The sequence below is a fragment of the Culex pipiens genome, chromosome 1 (assembly GCF_016801865.2).
Source record: "Culex pipiens pallens isolate TS chromosome 1, TS_CPP_V2, whole genome shotgun sequence".
Lineage (NCBI taxonomy): Eukaryota > Metazoa > Arthropoda > Insecta > Diptera > Culicidae > Culex > Culex pipiens.
The window spans coordinates 136,288,416-136,309,450 of NC_068937.1; the positions used below are offsets into that span (position 1 = coordinate 136,288,416).

General features: G+C 35.8%; 1 protein-coding gene across 2 annotated transcripts in view; it reads right to left on the reverse strand.

The window, feature by feature from the left end:
* LOC120420745 (protein Skeletor, isoforms B/C) overlaps positions 1 to 21,035 on the reverse strand; it is a 53,693-nt gene that overhangs the window by 27,066 nt on the left and 5,592 nt on the right. For both annotated transcript variants that reach the window (XM_039583842.2, XM_039583841.2), the window contains exons 2-3: positions 3,940 to 4,013; positions 2,428 to 2,579 (exon numbers count right to left, since the gene is read on the reverse strand). In XM_039583842.2, the coding sequence (XP_039439776.1) occupies positions 2,428 to 2,579; positions 3,940 to 4,013 (226 nt within the window). The remainder of the gene's footprint in view (positions 1 to 2,427; positions 2,580 to 3,939; positions 4,014 to 21,035) is intronic.

Sequence of the window (21,035 nt, forward strand, 5' to 3'; positions counted from 1 at the left end):
TGGCCAAAATCGTTCGTTTGCTGCGATATGATAAATACGACAAACGTTCCGAAATGCAGTAGCATTCTGTAGCAGGTTCGCAGCAGGCCATGATTCATTCATGGAATACGCTTCACTTCTTTTTGTGAATCAAATGCGACACTCGTGCGTCAGACCACGCGTTGGTACGACCTTTTCTGAGATGTATACTTCAGGATTGTCTTCTCATCAACTATATTGAATAAGTCTTGGAATAAGTATAAAATTTATTTAAAGAAAAGCTGTTTTAGTTTTTTTTTTGCAGAAACTTGAATTTTTGAAATATTTTTACCGGGTCGTCACCCTGCCCAACACCTCCAGACTCACCGGCGTCGTCGGCCACCCCGGCCCAAATCCTCTTCCGGGCGGCCAACACGCAATATCTATCAAAAAGACTTTGTCATCAGACTGTGAAGCAATAGGAAAACTGTCGCCCATGCCGACTACTGGCTTGGATCGGCCGTTGTCATGGTCACTGCTCGGTGGCGCCTACTACGGTGATCTAGTTTCGCCTCTTTTTTTTCGGGCGCCCTGAAGGAAAACTCGGAAAATTGAGCCAGGAATTTGCGCCTAATGCACTTCATTGTTGATGCCACGTGTCGCACGTCGTCGCCGGCAGGGAAATTCGTTTAAAATTATTATTGCTATGTTTTCACCTCGGTGGGGGAGATTAGAGGAGGGGGAGCGTTTCATTTTCCGGTCTTCATGGTTTAGCGGGAAGACGTGCCATCGACGGAACGGGCATAGAATTGCTGGCGTGAACATCTAACGTGGCTGATATCCGTTAAGCCGCACCGGAAATACACTCTGACGCCGCGGAGAAGAAGAAACCTTAAGGGGAGGGAGTCTCTTTTTGATAGATTCCTCATGGTCCTAATATTTTGCTCAAAATTGCTTTATTTTGTTTCGTGAATCAATTCTTAAATTTCTATAACAAAAATGAAATCTTTGAAAAAAAAAGAAAAAAAAAAGTATTTAAACTCCAAAATGTGAAATAGATACTTTCAGATGCAAATTAAATTTACGATCATAACTTCATCCAGACAAATTTACACACGATACGTGGTCCTCGGTCCCTCCTGCCTCGTCCAATTTAATTAACTTATAAAAATCGTAATGATCATCACCAGCAAATATCCCTGTTGAGCAAAAAACCCGAGGCGAGGGTGTCTAATTCCTCCATGACGACACTGGGGCGCGTTTTTCCGGAGGGTGGCGGAAAAACGTGACAAAATGTAAGTGTGGTAACATTAGGGGCCTCTAATCCCCGTAAATGACTGCGAAAAACAGTTTTGCTGCGAGTGCGAAGGGAGTTTTGTTTGGTGGAAGTGGCAAAAATGTCCTAAGTGAAAATGAAGTGGAGAAAATTAATAAAACCAAAAAATTGAGCCTGAACTAAAGAATGAAGCATTTCCATTCGAGCAGTTTTTGCTTTTTTCTTTGAAACGGGTACTCCATTGAACAAATAAAGATTTAAAGAAATAAAGATTTTAAGAAATAAAGATTTAAAGAATAAACCTTTGAGAATTTATGATTTTTTTGCTAAAATTATGTCTCATAAGACCTTCTATCAATTACTTTTCCTACGAATTCGTAATCAGCAGCTCAGCAAGCAACAGTAGAAGTAGTTCCAGAAGCAGTAGCAGCAGCAAGAAGTAAAGCCTTAAATGAAATAGATTAGATCGGATGTAGAGCAATCATCGCAGGAGTTCGCTCTCTTATTGTCGTTTTCCTCCTCCGCACTGTCTGAGAGGGCATCTTTGCACGAAGCCCACGCCAGACGGAGAGTCGCCACGGGGTTGGATCGGAACGGAAGAGGGGGAAAAACGTAGGATATATTGCAGAAATCCTCCTCGAAGGGATTTCCCCGAACGGACACGTGGGAGTCGTCGGAGGTGGACGCGGTGTGAAAATGAAAATTTATGGGAAATTTATGCGTACTTCAAACGAGTTCAGACAGAGTCGGATCGAATAAGGTGAGAGAGACAGTGTTGCCAGAAACTTTAAAAATCTTCTTAATTCTTAATTTAAATCTGTTTTTTCTCTAATCAAAGAAAAGCAGTATTTTTGGTCAAAATTGCTCCAAATTATTCTCAATAATATATTTTCTATATTTTCAAAAATATTTTATGGTTGGCAACACTGAAACACCCTATTTTATCCCTTACTTTCTAATTGAGATCACCAAAGCAGTTGACAACGATGTAGCCGTAAGTCTACGGATATTTACATAAAGTCAGCTTAGGAGAGATTCATCTCCCTGTGTTTCACCCCCCTGTTCATTGAACTCTCAACAAAATAAATAAATTATCTTTGACAGGTCCTCGTCGCTGTCATCCGAACCCTTGAAGAGTCGCTTTTCTTTCATTTTTTTTTGCATGAGCCTTGTAATCCTAAATGAAAACTTACCGTCCGGTGTACTCCTCCGGGTAGGGGATGATGTAGCCCTCGGGGCTCGGCCGGGGCGAGTTGCCGACCCAGAAGAACGCGTCCGGGGCGCTTCCGTCGTACGCGAAGCCCTTCACGAACAGCGTTGACTCGTCCACGGCGTACACTCGGCCCTGCGAATGAAAAAATGTATTTTTAATTATTTTAAATATGAGCAAATTTTAAAAAAATAGACTATTTCGAATGTTTTCGCTATTTGAAATGATTTTGAATTTAAATACTTTTTGACTTTTTTAACGGTACACATCAACCAGAGCATTTACACCCAGATTTTTGTTTCAGACATTTTAGTATCTTCAAAACTACGCGAACTATCGATATGATTTTTTAATTCATCCCCTAAATTACTGTCTTCAAAGTTATTAACAACAAAGTTTGACTATTTTTAAAATCAGATTCTTGCAGGATTCGGTCCGTAAGTTTGACAAATTTGGAATGAGAAGACAACAACTTCCTTGATTGCTGTGCACCCTTAATGCTGGGCAAAATTGTAAACACCTAAAATTTATCCTCTTAGCTTGTCTTAACCCTCTACAACCCAACCCCGCCTTTAGACGGGCTTAGATTTAAAAAAATCGCCAAAAATCCATTTTTCAACCGATTTTTGATCTTTAAAAAGCATTGGAAAGAAGAACTCTTAAAATTTTAGAAAATTTATGGGTTAGTAGTTTTACTTGTTTTATGTGACTTTGCCAATGTTTTTAAAAATGTAATTTTTTTTAGGTGTCAACTATGGCTGTGTTTTTTACGAACATTTCATATATTTTAAGTAAAAAGAATTATGCAGTAATTTTTCTAGTACCCCAGACTATGCCTCTACACATTTATTTACAATTTAAATGATAATGGTGCCATTTTATAGCAGAAAATGTGAAAAACAGGCAAAAAATTGAAAAAGTAGCTATAAAAACATGAAAAAATTAGATAGGCAAAATGTAATGATAGGAGATGGTAGAATAGGCCAAATACTACCAAAAACAAACATAAACTAAACAAGATAAATGCAAATTAAAATACTAAACATTAAACAAGAAAGACATAAAACAAGAGTAGTAAAGTTTTTCGTAGAACAAAAGTTGCTCAAAATGACCTCCTAAACACGGGAAAAATAAAAAAAATCAAAAAAAAAAATTTGGGCAGTAGAGGGTTAAGGAAGTATTATGCTATGACAAACAAACAACTCGCACTTTTTGTTTACCAAACTCGCAAACAAGGTAAAATGTATGAAAGCTGACGTTTCTGCAAACAAATACAGGCAAAACTGTCAAAAAGTGCAAGTTTATTTGTTTGTTTGTCATACTCTAATACCTGCTTTAGTTTGACAGTTGTCAGTCGATTAGAAGCTGGATGCTTAACTTAACTTAATTTGAATTAGCGAGCAATAATAAAAAAAATCGTTTGATTATCTAAATCTTAATAAAATCACTCAATTTTCAAGTCTTTGAAAATCATTTTCGACTTTGGCAAACTCACCTGAACCCCGTGGCCAAAACTGTTGATTCGTCCGATTTCGCGTCCGTAGTAATGGTCCGGTGCTTTGGATTCCACTGAAAAGAAGAGAAAAAAAGAAGAAGAAACACGTTAATAAGTGCATCGATTTAGTTTACCAAAACTTTTCAGGGGCACTAGTCTGTAGTTTTCCAAGTACAATTTACTCTTTATCTGGTTTATACACGACTGCACAGTGCTCGTTGTGAAATTGAAAACTTTGGTTCGAAGAAAACTTTGGCTTTAATAATCACGGTTATGGTTTCTAGGTTTATTCTCAAAGTTAAAACCATTTTGTCTATTTTTCAATTGAAATTAATCTAAATGAAGTACAAGCTAAGCTATATAATATCCTTTTCATCGCATTTTCTCACCAACTCAAATGATTGACTTTGATTGAAAATGCTTTCCAACTATAACGATTACGAGGAAGCGGGAAAAACTGCATGTCGGGGTAGAAAAAGAAAGAAACAAAATAGATTAGAATGGACGCGTTATGACGTCCACACAACGTTCATTTGGCATTGTTTTAGTGTTTTTCTCTTCCTGTTCCTAGAAATGAAAAGAATACACAAAGGGCCTGTTTCACGTTGCATCAAGAAATGCCCTGACTAAAAACGTTTCTGATGTGCGTCAATTAGTGGCACGTTGCATTTATGATGGGTTTTGTTTTTATTAAGTATGTTATTTTAGAAGTATTTTTCGTATGAGTTTTAATGTTGGCTTTAAACATTTATAAGTAACAAATTTATAAGTAAAAACACGATAAATGAAAATACAGATCGAACTTGTTAATTCGAATTTTGGTAAGATGAATTTGTTTAACCAAAGTGTACAAAGAAAAAACATTTATTTAAATAGTGATCCCTAGATTCTAAGCCGATTTTCAAAAGAAAACGCTGAGAAAATCTACTGAACCCTCCCTCTCAGATCCCTCGTCCGGACATAAAAAAACGATAAGGAAACAGCCATAAAACCTCATCGTCGTGATCGCTTCCGTTTTGCTTTCCGCTCGCTTTCACCACGTGTTCCCGGATCTAATTTTGCCTCCGCCAACCGACAACGTAATCGGATTTTATCCGGCCGCCCGTGAACCCATTTTCGTCTCATTTCCATTATCATCGTTATCAGACCGTCGTCATTAAAATCATCTTGCGTCGTCTTCGGGGGTCTTATTTTTTGGGAAATCCCCCCTCGAAAAAAAAAAGATGTCCCCGTTTTGTGTCCTCTCGCTTTAAGGCTTTTCACTCCGTGCTGTTATCGAGTTTTCCGCAACCAAAAAGAAGGCAAAAAAAGATAAATAAAACCGACCGAGAAGCTCTCAACTTACAAACAAAAATTTCGCCGAGCGTCGCGACGCTGGATTTTTGGTGAAAAGTGCTCGCACGAGGAGAGGATTCACGCCAAACAAATACAAACAGAGGACGGGCGCGTAGGCAAATACACGCAAAGGTCGGACCACGTTTTCCCAGGTGAAAAATCCAACCCCCCCCCGAGTCTTACAAACACAGACGAGATACGGTATGGTATTATGTCAACATCGGCGGGTTTCAGATTGATGGAAATCGAGAGAGAAGAAAAATGAACGCGCGAAAATCGATCGATTCGTACTGGAGAGCTGAAATCGACACTTTGGTTCAAGAACCAATCGAAACTGTGCCTGCAGATTCGTGATATTTTCAACAACAGGAGGATTTCCGGGCAAGTGCTTTAACGGAAAGCGAGAAAAAAAATGTGGGGCTCAATTTACATGGTGATTTTAAAATGTATTTGAAAGAAGTGGTAGTAAGTGGCGTCTAGTGTTTTTTTTTTAATTCTGATGGATTATTGGTATCGTTTTAATTCTGTGGATATTATTTTCACCAGGTACAAATCTAGAGTATGCTCTTTAAATTGTATTAGGCCGATGAAAATATTTTTCAAACCTTATGTCACCTCTCCTCTGCCTTCAAAATCGATTCAATAATTAAAAATTTCAATAGAAATAAGAGTCTACACACTTTAAATTCTTTAGCGAATTCGGTAAATGAAAAATTAGTAATGTTTTAATCGGATAACCGTCTGTCAAAACGTACAAAAATTTACCAAAAATCAGTAGCAACAATAATGTACTCCATTACCGAATTTTGATACAATTTTTCCAAATTCAGTAGTTTTCAGTTTACCAAATAAATAAAAAAATACGAATTCGGTAAAAAATCTAAGTGTGTAATAGGGTGCCCAGAAAAAATGACCACCTGCTCCACGAGCGGAAAACGGTTTTTTGGGTTATTTTAAGCATCTGTGTAAATTTTGAGCGACATTGGATGAGATTTACCCATTGATACCCGAGCCGAAAGTTGGTGAAAAAAATGTTTTTCATACAAAAATGACTTTTTTAAATCGCTAATAACTTTTCAGGATCGAGTTTTACAGCTTTGGTATGTTCAACAAAGTTGTAGAGCATAAAATTTTCAATAAGAATCTCACTTTTTGGAATATTTGGATGGAAGTTGCGCACCGTGCAGACCAAACCGTAAGAAACTTGGGTTTTCCATACATTTTTTCGATTTTTCCCATACAAACTTCACCTCCGAGTATCAATGGGTAAATGATGACCGATTTGGCTCATATTTGGCCCAGAGTCCTAAAATAGGTCAAGGAACAATATTCAGCTTGTGGAGCAAGGTTTTGAAAAAAAGTTCCATATTCTGGGCACCCTAGTGTGTAATCAATTAAAAACAATTTTAAAATGAATTTTCCTGCGTTCTAAATAATATTTAGCATGTATGGAATCGATAAAAAATATTTAGATTTTTTGTGAAATACAGATCCAAAAAAAGCTTCACGACAAAATTTCAAAAAAAAAATCTGAACACTAAGATATTTTGAAAACGAATGATTGCAAAACGCTGGTGAAAAGTGCATTTAAAACACATTTCTGATTCAAGTGCCAAACCATTACTTTTATTTTTTATTTGATATTTTTTTTTTATTTTCTGCTCCCTCTTTCCACTTTGTTCAGAGTTAAGGGAGATCCACTCTTCTTTTAAACATACTCAATATTCGAAATATCAATATCTCAAAATAATGTTCCAGCAAATTGTGACTATTTTGACAAATCTGAACGCCAAAAATTCCACTAAGGTGGAATTACCAAGGCATACTTTAGACTTAAAGCAAACTTTTTGTAATATTATTTTTCACAGTTGCAAAAAAAAGTGAAATAAATCAAAGAATATTTCACACACACGGGAGTGTGGGTAATTTGGACACCCTAAGGAAATTGCTCTGCCACGGGCTGTATGGATATTTTAAAGGAATGTGGATGACACCAGAGGATAAGAGAGACCATATTTTATAGAAAAATGTCATTTATTTCGATAAATTTTGATGAAAACCCCATTTTTATCGCAAAAATTAAAAGGTGTCCAAATTACCCCTACATTGTTGTGTGGGGGTAATATGAACACCCCTATGGGGTATTTTGGACATGCCTTGTGGGGTAATATGGACACCTTTTGTTGGGTAATTTGGACACATGTTGAAGAATAAGTTTAACATTTGATTTTTTGAGCATTTTTTTTAACCTTCAACCTGGTTTTGTAATTGCTTTATATTTTTAAGTGTTTTTTTGCTCACAATATTTCATCAATGGTTTAAATAATGATTTTGTGATAGAACTATAATTCAAAAGGAAGATAACAAATAGTTGAGTGTAGTATACATAATTTAATCATTCATTCTGAAATGATTTAAACATTGATTCTGGATTAGGCACAAGTATAGTTTTTAGTGATAAAGATATCGTATAGACTTATCCAAACCAATCTTTATATAGAACTAATTAACCTGAAACTATCATTTTTTTAATTTTACATTCCGTAGCCCTACAAATTTAAATATTATTGTAAACCAGCATATAGAAATTAGAAATGTCAAAGAAATTAATTAAAAACAATCAACATTAGAGTCTAGTTGAACGCCAAATGTGCAGTGATCAGATTTTCATCAATTCAAATATTGAAATAAATTTATCTAAATTGAAAAAATAGGGGTTTTGTGAAAGTTCTCATTGCTCACATTCCTTTTTCCGTGTTTTGACATTTTAAATCCCTCTAAATTTATCTGAATCCCTTTAAAAACTCAACCAACCATGAAAGATACTTTTTTTTTGCCTGACAGGTAGACTTTCAGGTATGTCCAAATTACTCCACAAGCTGTGTCCAAATTACACCCGTAGCATGTTTTATCAAAAATGACTATTTTTGATGATAAAAATGGATAAAATGCACAATATTTATACGTACATACCTCAGGCATCGTCCAAACAACCCTCTTAAACAAAAATTGTCCACTTTTATGCCATATAATCCCTGCAAACCCCAACCCTCAAAAATTAGAACTTAAGGCAGTGCCAACCGGCCTTTGGGAACTTTTATATATTATACCAAAACTACTTAACCTATTCCAACTTTTTTTGTTTGTCCATACTCCTAGGCCATTACTAGTACTAGCACTATCACTTAAATTGCCGTTTTCACTTTGTATCCGAAGAAAAGGTGATTTTTAAAGGGGTGTCCAAATTACCCCCACTGTCCATATTACCCCAAACTCTCCTATTAGGGGAATAGCATCTAATTCCAGCAGGCCTCTAATGTTGCCATATCAGCACTTTGACATTCAATTACAACTCATTAAAAGCGTTTTCAACTGAAATCGAGTGATAAATAGCTCAAATGGTAGTGAGCAAGCAAGTTTCTATCAAAAGTTTTGCAAAATTAGTTGTTTAAATAGTGAAAATCAGCAAATTGGATGGAGTTAGGAGCGAGTGCTTAACCTGCCAAACATACGAGAATTTCCCCTACATTGCATAGAAAACTTTTCAAGCAAAACAAACAATGATGAATTTCATCAAATTTGATGAAAATGTGAAAACTTTTCAAGCAAAACAAACAATGATGAATTTCATCAAATTTGATGAAAATGTGATGCCACTTTAATGGTTTTGGCTGGTTCCATATTTTAAAATTTTAATTATCTTGCTTTACTACTTTTTTTTTCGTTAAAGGTAAATTATTTGGCAATAATTTGTATTTTGCATAGACTAGAAAATCGAGAAAGTATTATCGAAATCGGAATGTTTAAGATATTATTTCGCATAAATTTGTATGAAAAAGTAGTAGTAGTGAAAGATGTCGCCGATTCTCTCACCACGATAACACTTCCGGTTCAATTTACCATGCGATACAATTAGCCAGTGACACTGCTCGTGTCGACGATCATTAAAAGCAAAAATCACATCCCCTTGGAATCGTGCTGCACACAAGACCCTTGCTCGGAAAAGGGCGTGAACTGGTGGTTTACTAACCCCAAAAGAAGAGAATCTCTCAACGAAAAAAAAATGAGAGAGAGTAAAGAAGAGAAATCACCGGAACCTCTATTTTCCTGTTGCGGAAAACACTTCATTAAAAGTTATTAGTTTGGTGGCACGTCATATTTTCGACGCTTGCAGCAACAGCAACAGCAGGAATAATGGCTTAGGGATGTAAAAAGTCACGACCCTCGACGACCGGCGAGGCCAAACCAAAGCCACCCCCCTAGCTCCGATTGCAAGGAAGCAGAAAGTAATAAATATCCCGTGAAGCAAAAGTTGATTGTGCAATACATTCGGGGTTTTTTTTTCTGTGTGGCATGGGCAAAGGACGAGAAGAAAAACTGTCACATACGTATACTAATGGTTCATGGTTGGACGGGTTTTGTGGGGAACATTTTTGCACTCTGCTGCTGCCTTTCCTTGATTTGGGAAATCCTTTTTGTCCCGACTCGTGAAAACCAATCAGTACAATTGCACAGGCCAGCAATAATCCGTTCCAGATCTACTGACAGACTGGCTAGAATTTCCTCTTTCCAAAAGCATCGACTCAGACTTCTTAACCTGCATCTTTTTTCCAGCCTCAATGTAGTACATTTTCCCCACCCACACACCCTTCCGAAATTCGCCTCAAATCTGCTGCCAAATCAAATGAAAAAGCAATCGATCAAATATCAACAACCCTCCAGAGAGAGAGAGAGAGAGAGTCTCCAAGTGCAGCTTATATTGCTTTCCACACGCAGTTTCTCTCTGGGTTGGTCCTGATTTTCCCGGAAATTCCACGTCGGCGTTGACTTTGGCGGCGTATAGGCCATTGACTGGGACCAGTTGTCGAACCGGTCCCAACCCCGGGAGAGACAGCAGGATGGTGATGACGTTGAAAGATCTTTGGCAAATATTTATAGACATTTGATCGGGTCACGGGATTCTTCACCGGGGTTGTTTTTCGGTCACGGGGGAGGGTAGAGAAGTGCTGCTGGTCAAGTGTCGGATGTCGATATCGGGCTTGTTTGTGTACCGAGCTTTAAATGGTAGAATGTAGGACATGTCCTTTTCAAGAATGTTTGGATTAGTTTGCACAATCTTTTTAAACAAGTTCCAGTCAAAAATGCATAATAAAGCTAGTGAGAAACTTTAAATTATTTTGATAACTAAGGTTGTTTCTGTTGTTATGTGTATTGGAACGCCCAAACAATGTTTCAAAGTTTTCCAATCATATTTTTGAGGTAATTTACACAGAGTATCACAATTTACTTTTCAAAATTGAGCAAAATCATAAAATTTTAAACTGTAATCATTTGGATTGGGTATGAGAATATGGGTCAGCTCCCAAATAATCTTTCAATATGACTCAAAATCAAAATGTATCAATTTGCAATTTGAATACATTCCATGAACTCATAAAGCGGGAAATGTTCGATTATTTGTAAAGGAAGTTTTTCTGTTTTTCTGAAGTTTTTTTTTACTATAAACACAGCAAAAAATTCGATGGTAAAATCGAATACAAAAGCATGCACATCACCTTAGTCAAAATAAACACTTAATATTACACACTGCATGTACATTTTTTGCAAACACAAAAAAAGTTGCAACCGACGGGATTCCAACCCAGCACCAACAGTAAGGACTAGCGCCTTAGCCCACTCGGCCATCAGACCGATGAAAAGTTGTAAGGATAAACGCTTATATGATCTTGACATTTCGGTCAAGTAGGTTTCCCATACTGATGGGTACATATTTCAGGGTGTAAAATCACATAAAATTGCATAAAATAATGCAATATTTATTTTACACCCAGGCCTTTTACACGCAGCTGGATTTCTACTTTTTTAGCTGTGAATTTAATCTTATTTCTGACAAATTATTCAGAATTATTATTTCAGGAACGAGAATATTAATTATTTATTTTTAAGGGAAAAAAATCTTCAAAAAAAAACGAGGTATGTTTTAGAGGATAACTTAAAATCAATGATTTGCTGAATTTAAATCAAGGTACACAGCAAAAAATATCTGTGTAAAATCGCATGCAAAAGCATTGATTTATGAAATCAGTCATCCCGTTTTTGCTAGCCAAGGCCGATTATGCACCATTCTTTATAGTTGAAACTATTTTGGACGCATAACAAACTTTTCATCTTTTGAGATCGTCGTATATGTCAAATAGTCGTCTAGTGGCAGACACCTACACAGCAAAATATCCGATGGTAAAATCGCATGCAAAAGCATGCACATCACCTTTGTGAGCAAAAGCATGTAATATTGTATGAGAAAACGTGTACACAAAAAGCATGTACGGATGCAAAAAAAAAAGATTATGCACACCCCCAAAAATAACATCAATCTGGTGAGAGTCATATACAGATTACCAAGTCCGCGCCCCAACCATCTCGGCCATCCCACCATCTTGTAATTGTTGCGTTCAACGTCGATGTCGATGTAGATTTCCCGTACGTCGTATGCTGTATTAACTGTATACAGCTACATCGGTGTTGATCCAGACAATTTCACAGCGGCGAGATAGCTGAGAAGGTTGGGGCGCGGACTAGGTAATCTGGATATGACTCTCACCAGATTGATGTTATTTTTGGGGGTGTGCTTAATCTTTTTTTTCATCCGTACATGCTTTTTGTGTACACGTTTTCTCATACAATATTACATGCTTTTGCTCACAAAGGTGATGTGCATGCTTTTGCATGCGATTTTACCATCGGATATTTTGCTGTGTAGGTGTCTGCCACTAGACGACTATTTGACATATACGACGATCTCAAAAGATGAAAAGTTTGTTATGCGTCCAAAATAGTTTCAACTTTAAAGAATGGTGCATAATCGGCCTTGGCTAGCAAAAACGGGATGACTGATTTCATAAATCAATTTCGAAAACATCAATGTTAAAAATAATATCCTACTGAACTTCTTTCTATTTACATCAATTCACTTGTTTTACTACCTTTAAGAAAGATTTGATATTTTAACTATTTTGAGTCTTAAGGGTACACAGCAACGAAGGAAGTTGTTGTCTTCTTATTCCAAAATTGTCAAACTTACGGACCCAATCCTACAACAACGGGATTGTAAAATTAGTCAAACTTTGTTGTAAATTACATTGTGGACAGTACTTTAGGGAATGAATGAAAAAAATATTTCAATAGTACCCGTAATTTTGAATATACTCAAATGTCTGTAATAAAAATCTGGATGCAAAAGCTCTGGTTGATGTGCACCGTTAAAAGTACTGAGTTTGTCTCGAAACAATTCTCGAATACATTTAAAAAAAAATCCTACCTGCATAGGAAAGTAGCACATATTTTTTCGGAAAATTACTGTAGAATTCTTTTTATCAGGCTAATACTAATTTTACTTAGAGTTTTTGTCGCTCAGTTCTTATTTAGGGGTAATTTTAACGAATTTCAAGTGATTTTTTTGTTTTATGTATCACGAAATGCTTTATAAGTTGTTGTGGCTGGGAATACAGACGGTTGTAACCAACACAACCGCAGCCAACCTGAAGGCTCCAAGCTGTCAGCTGGCCTGACAGCAGCTGCGACGTCAGCAGTAACAACGTGAAATGTCATAAGCCCAGTTGCAAAGATCATTCTCATTTTGTATCTTATAGAATAAAGACCTGTTTTAGTTCGTTATTATCTTAACTTGCGTCTTATTATTGGTCTCGTACCGCATAGTATGGAAGAGCTTTTGTGAATACAAAATAAGTTATTAAAGTAATGCTTTGTTTATTTCCGAACGGTGGTCCCAACATTCAAAATTTCGTCACTTTTGTGCTATCTTGTGACACGTCTACTGTAAAAAGATAGGGCGTGCCACCAAATAGCACACAAGCGACGATTTTATTTGATTAATAATGCATAAATGCACTTCACAAGATTCTTTTATGGATCTTTTTCAACAATAGAGCAATTCTCTGAGATTTCGGTAATTCGTTTTTTTTTGTATTTTTTAATCCGGCTGAAACTTTTTTGGTGCCTTCGGTATGCCCAAAGAAGCCATTTTGCATCATTAGTTCGTTCATATAATTTTCCATACAAATTTGACAACTGTCCATACAAAAATGATATGAGAAAATTAAAAAATCTGTATCTTTTGAAGGAATTTTTTGATCGATTTGGTGTCTTCGACAAAGTTGTAGGTATGGATATGGAAACGAAGTTGACTTTATAGCTGTCGGCCACCATTGCTAGTACCAACCACTAGTGTCTTCCTTTTCATCTACAAGGACTTCGCCACCCTGGGCTCCTAAGTGTATGAAAGTATGGCACGGAGCGACGGCGCCGAATACCCATATTTACACAAAGAATTTTAGAGCGCCCGCCGCGGGATTCGAACCGGCAACCTCTGGATTGTGAGTCCAGTGCGCGTTCCGATTGATCCACACGGGCGAGACATGGAATATACTGAATAAAAAATGATACACGGTAAATTTTTTTTTGCAATTCCGTCGTGAAACTACTTACTTTTCCTGTCATTCTTGAACGACGAAATAGCCTACTTTTCTGTACCAAAAATAACAGAATCGAATAGCAACACTTTTCAAAATAAATGCTGAAAAGTTCTACTTTTCAGCACTGAAAAGTTGAACTTTTCAGCACTTGTTTCGAAAAGTTACACTTTTCAACATTTTTTTTTGATTTAAACGATTTATTGACAAAATACATGAAAATTCGACCTAAAATTTCACTCAATGGGTGTTTTTCGAAATTGCAAAAAATGTTGTATGGAACTCGTTGCAAAACTTGATTTTTTCAGCACTCGTCGTATTTATCCAACTCGGTGAACCTCGTTGGATAAATGCACGACTCGTGCTGAAAAAATCCTCTTTTTGCAACTTGTTTCATAAACTACTATTTTGTTATTTTTAATTTCACTTTTTCTAATTAAAACTTGATTTGCAAAAAAACTCTTTTTTTTTATATGTTTTAGAGGACACCAAATGCCAATCTTTCAGAAATTTCCAGAATGGGCACAACATCTTTGACCGTGTTATGACTCTTTGAATCAATACAGATTTTTTCAAAAAATCGAAATATTGGTCGCAAAAAAATTTCAACTTCATTTTATAGCCATTTTTAGGTACCTTTTTTCAAAATAGTCGCAGTTTTTCATTTTTTTAAATTAGTGCTCTTGTTTGCCCACCTTTGAAAAAAATATTTTTGAAAAGTTGAGAAAATTCTCTATATTTTGCTTCATTGAACTTTGTTGATACGACCCTTAGTTGCTAAGATATTGCCATGCAAAGGTTAAAAACAGTAAAATTGATGTTTTCAAATTCTCACCCAAACAATGGTGGATCTAATGTCGATATCTCAGCTACTAATGGTCCGATTTACAATGTTAAAATATGAAACATTCGTGAAATTTACCGATCTTTTCAAAAACAATATTTTCAAAAAATTAAAATCACGACTTACATTTCAAAAGGGCGTAATATTGAATGTTTGGGCCGTTTGAAATGTCAGTCTTTACCAAATCGATCAAAAAATTCCTTCAAAAGATACAGATTTTTGAATTTTCACATATCATTTTTGTATGGACAGCTGCCAAATTTGTATGGAAAATTATATGAACGAACTAATGATGCAAAATGGCTTCTTTGGGCATACCGAAAGCACCAAAAAAGTTTCAGCCGGATTAAAAAATACAAAAATTAAAACTAAAGAAAAAAGACCGATTCCGTAAAGAACTGCTATTATTTTTTAGGAAAATATATTGAAGAGAAAAATAAAATTTGGATTGGCCTAATAAAATTTTGAAAAAATCGCAGTAATGAAAATAATAAACCTCTTTCGCTCTTTCGCCTACTTTGATGTGTCGTCTAGCGGTAAGTGTCAAAAAAGGTCCTGGTAAAATCATCAGCAAAATTGAATTTCGGATTCGAATATGTTTAAAATGTCTCATGAGCAAAGCATTGCTTTTCAATGATTCTGAAGAAATGTGATAAACTCTATTTAAGAACTGAATTCTGATTTTTTATATGCGTTTTTTTTTGCTGAAAAATTATGATTTAACAAATATAACTGTGGATAAATTCACAGAAAATACAAAAAATAAAATAAAGGACTGCAATTTTAATATCAATTATAAGTAAAAAAAAACTAATACTCAATTGAAAGCACACAAAATTACATTTTCATCACATCTCTCAAATTGGCCCACCCACCGGGCCCATATTTTACTTACGCTAATTGTTACATCCCCAATCACTTCTCTAAACAATACCCTCCCGCCATAAATCAAAACTCCTCCCCACTTTAGGGACCTTCTTCGGAGCACCAACTTTATCATCAGTGATGGTGTGTCTGTACATTATATGCTCATCAATTTGCTTTCCTGCGCGCCCGTCGTCGGTCGCAGCACAATTTAATCGCCATAACAATCATCAACCAGTAGCGTTGAAAATGCACTGTGAAATAATTTGAATTTGATGTTTTTTTTATAAATTGTTCAAATAATCAATTTTTGCTGCAATATAAAGTTTTTAACATGATTTTTTTTACGAAATATAAAAAAAATACTTTTTCACTGTGCCAAAAACAGCAGATAAGTTGAATCAACTCTTCGGCAGCACACAAAACCCATAAACACACACAGAGAGAGGACCAGACAGAAACGGTAATAAACAATAATGTCGCTGCTATCTCCCCCGGAACATCGGTTTTTATTATGTGATCCCTCATTTTTCATAACTTTTTATGAACTCCCTCGCCATGCCGGTACAAAGTGAAACATGGCAAATAGTTAATAACTGATAGCTCCTCCGGAACGGCACGTGTTTGCCAATAATCATGTTCGTATTCAAATTAAGCCATAAATAAAAATCTCCGCTCAACGTGGAGTCGGGATTCACCCCTTGAAAATTGGGCGCAAATTTGGACGGTCTTCCTGCGGGCTATTTGGCTTGATGTGTTGTGATGTTGATACTGTGATGGAGATAAAAGTTATTATTAGCTTCAAAAGCAGCAGTGTTGCCAGTATTTTAAATGTTCTGAAGATTACTTATACATTCGAATATTTTAAACCTAATGTTTTGTAGTATCATAACTTCAAGATCGTCGGTTTAGTTTATCCTCAGGTAGTAAAGCAAAATCCACCCTCATTCACATGGAATAAGTACCGTCTCCAACCGTGTTTCCCACTTTTCCCTGAACATTGTTGTTATTGTTCGCCGGCTTATCCTTTCCTCCCCTATTTTGGCTCATTTTTTCTTCAAATCCTTATCAAAAAGCAACAAAGGACTCAGCACAAAACGCTGCTGCTCCCAGAGCAGGGGGAAAGTTAAAGAAGCAGCAATATCATTTATAGATCTAGTTATTAAAAATTACTCCCCTCTCGGCGTGTATCGATTCGGCCTTGCTTGTTATCATCCCCTTGTCGTCCGACCAGGCACGATTTTTCCTTTTCCCCTTCTGAAACCCAAGCAGTAAGGACGATATACTTTATCGCCGTAATCATTGTCGTCATCGTGGCCTAATAGAGTTTTTCTTCCAGCCCTTCCCCCGCCAGGAAGTATATGTATAAAGTTCACGCATCATCGCCTCTTGATACCGGTCTCGGTGTAACCCCGCACGTAAGTGGTCACCGTCAGAAATTGGGCCGTGAAACCGACAGGATTTCGCTATTTATGGGGTTTGATCCCGTTGGTCACAGAGCTTTGAATTTTGACTGGACCTACGAGGTGGAGTTGGTGAGTATTGAATTATGCAATTTCATTGTACATATCACCCTAATGGAAATCTCCGAATGATCATTGAATTCAATTACAAAACTTCAGACTAGATAATGCAGACTCATCACCCCCGAGGCGATCAGATGTCGATCAGACACCTCTCAACACCTTCTCTTCAGATTGGCGTGTACTAATCAACGTGTCGAAGATCACGAAGAAACGACACGTCTGGGATCTCGATCGCAAACACGCGATACCTCCAAGATCGCTGCTGCCACTAATTCACCGTGTGTTACGTAAGCGTCTAAGTCTGTTGCTCCAAAATCGCTTGAGCGCGGGAAGACTGGCAAAGACTTTGATTGGAGTGGCGGTAAAAAGTGAAAGTAAATCGTATGTCTAGTGAGTTGTGTGGCAGCAAAAGCGTCCCCAAACAGCACAAAGCTTTCAATTGATGGTGGGGCGTTTCGTTTAGGCGCACTTTAATAGCTGGGTTTAGTGCGTTGGCTTCGTACGACACTTGAACTCTTAATCTGGATTTTGATTTGAGGATAGGCTTTACGTTAGGGTGTTTCAAATTTGACTTTCCACCGTCCATAACAGGGCTGAAGCATATAGCCTTAATCCCGATTATGAGTTCAATTGAAAAAAAACTCGTGCATCTCAATTCCTTATGATTTTGTATGGGGAAGTCACTTTTTATGTTTTTGCCACTTTTTTGCTTGATTTCAACATACTTCTTGCGAAACTTGAGCAATTCTCTACGAAATCGGTCTTTTTTCTTCAATTTTAATTTTTGTATTTTTTAATCCGACTGAAACTTTTTTGGTGCCTTCGGTATGCCCAAAGAAGCCATTTTGCATCATTAGTTTGTCCATATAATTTTCCATACAAATTTGGCAGCTGTCCATACAAAAATGATGTATGAAAATTCAAAAATCTGTATCTTTTGAAGGAATTTTTTGATCGATTTGGTGTCTTCGGCAAAGTTGTAGGTATGGATACGGACTACACTGGAAAAAAATAATACACGGTAAAAAAAATTTGGTGATTTTTTTATTTAACTTTTTATCACTAAAACTTGATTTACAAAAAAACACTATTTTTAATTTTTTTTATTTTTTGATATGTTTTAGAGGACATAAAATGCCAACTTTTCAGAAATTTCCAGGTTGTGCAAAAAATCATTGACCGAGTTATGAATTTTTTAATCAATACTGATTTTTTCAAAAAATCGAAATTTTGGTCGTAAAATTTTTCAACTTCATTTTTCGATGTAAAATCAAATTTGCAATCAAAAAGTACTTTAGTGAAATTTTGATAAAGTGCACCGTTTTCAAGTTATAGCCATATTTAAGTGACTTTTTTGAAAATAGTCGCAGTTTTTTATTTTTTAAAATTAGTGCACATGTTTGCCCAGTTTTGAAAAAAATATTTTTGAAAAGCTGAGAAAATTCTCTACATTTTGCTTATTCGGACTTTGTTGATACGACCTTTAGTTGCTGAGATATTGCAATGCAAAGGTTTAAAAACAGGAAAATTGATGTTTTCTAAGTTTCACCCAAACAACCCACCATTTTCTATCGTCAATATCTCAGCAACTAATGGTCCGATTTTCAATGTTAATATATGAAACAATTGTGAAATTTTCCGATCTTTTCGAAAAAAATATTTTCAAAATTTTCAAATCAAGACTAACATTTTAAAAGGGCGTAATATTGAATGTTTGGCCTTTTTGAAATGTTAGTCTTGATTTGAAAATTTTGAAAATATTTTTTTCGAAAAGATCGGAAAATTTCACAAATGTTTCATATATTAACATTGAAAATCGGACCATTAGTTGCTAAGATATTGACGATAGAAAATGGTGGGTTGTTTGGGTGAGACTTAGAAATCATCAATTTTCCTGTTTTTAAACCTTTGCATTGCAATATCTCAGCAACTAAAGGTCGTATCAACAAAGTCCGAATAAGCAAAATATAGAGAATTTTCTCAGCTTTTCAAAAATATTTTTTTCAAAACTGGGCAAACATGTGCACTAATTTTAAAAAATGAAAAACTGCGACTATTTTCAAAAAAGTCACTTAAATATGGCTATAACTTGAAAACGGTGCACTTTATCAAAATTTCACTAAAGTACTTTTTGATTGCAAATTTAATTTTACATCGAAAAATGAAGTTGAAAAATTTTTACGACCATAATTTCGATTTTTTGAAAAAAATCAGTATTGATTAAAAAATTCATAACTCGGTCAATGATTTTTTGCACAACCTGGAAATTTCTGAAAAGTTGGCATTTTATGTCCTCTAAAACATATCAAAAAATAAAAAAAAATAAAAATAGTGTTTTTTTGTAAATCAAGTTTTAGTGGCAAAAAGTTAAATAAAAAAATCACCAAATTTTTTTTACCGTGTATTATTTTTTTCTAGTGTAGTCCGTATCCATACCTACAACTTTGCCGAAGACACCAAATCGATCAAAAAATTCCTTCAAAAGATACAGATTTTTGAATTTTCATACATCATTTTTGTATGGACAGCTGCCAAATTTGTATGGAAAATTATATGGACAAACTAATGATGCAAAATGGCTTCTTTGGGCATACCGAAGGCACCAAAAAAGTTTCAGTCGGATTAAAAAATACAAAAAAAATCGAATGACCGAAATCCTAGAGAACTGCTCATTTTCTATTTAATTTCACAACTATCAATATTGAAAATTGTTCATCTGAACATCCTTCATTAGTTCTCAACTCTAAAACAATAAAAAAAACATTTTGCTGTAGAGAAAAGAGAAAATTACAACAAAAGGTGACTGAAGGAGGTATTAAACTATGACATGCAAACAAACAAACTCAACAACATACTCGAACTTTTTGACAGTTTGAGAGTTTGACTGTTTGCCTGCATTTGTTTGCAGAAACATCAGCTTGCATAAATTTTGCTTGGTTTGCGAGTTTGCTACAAACAAGTTTGAGAGTTTGGCAAACTGTCAAACACGAAAAAGGGCGAGTTTGTATGTTTCTCATAGTCTAATACCTCCTTGATAACTCGATATCTATAATTAGAGTTTCAATCTCTGGTCACAGTTTTTTTTTAATTATACGCATTAATTTTATTTAAAAGCGCACATTATTCTCAGAAAAAAATCTTCTTGCTTCTTAAGTTTGCCTAGAACCAAGAACTAAAGAATTAACTCGCAAATCAGTTAATCTGTACAATAGCAAACAAATTAGCATACAAAGCCCGTTCTACGCATAAAAGTTACACAATCAACCATCACGATTAACTTTCAAGGTTGCAAATTATAAGTTATAACGTCCTCATTCCTCTTGTGTAACCAACATAATCGCTGGAAGCCCTGTTTTTCATTCATTCCGAAGACATAAATTGCATACCGCCGTCGTGTGCGAAAACAATTGTGGCCACATCACACATTTTGATATCGGTTTGAAGTTCTCACGGTAATCGCGCTTGCCCTCTTCTGTTTTGTTTTATTCATTTCTTCTGGTGGTTTCACTTTTTTCCCGCCAACCAGCTTCATCAGTATGTAAGTTTGACACCTGTCATGCCATCCAACACCACAGCGGATGGTTATGTAAAACAAGAGGAATTGTGTAAAAAATGTTTTGCTTACAATTGGTATACTGTTTCTTAGGCGAGAAAATCAGCTGATTTTGTCAGTTGAATTCAGTAAAAGCTTTTGCTGTTTGTGCTATTTTTAAATCAAGTTTACTATTTAATTATTTTTTTTTTCATTTTCTAAAAAAACTCGGTTTAATAATGACCACGAAAAAAAATAAAGTTCACTCCTTCATTTGAAATTCGTAATCTTATTTCAACTTTGAGTGAAAACGAAAAAAAAGTATCATTCCAGCTGCTAAAGTTTAATTAAAATTGCTTCTCCATTCACTTGGTCACACCCCCCACCGAGAGAGAGAGAGAGATATGACGCAAAATGCTTCATTCCGCGCCCTTTTTTCTGCCCTAAAAAGACGCAACAAAAAGCGCTCCAAACTCCAAAGAAAGTGTGTGCGACATAAACCGCGC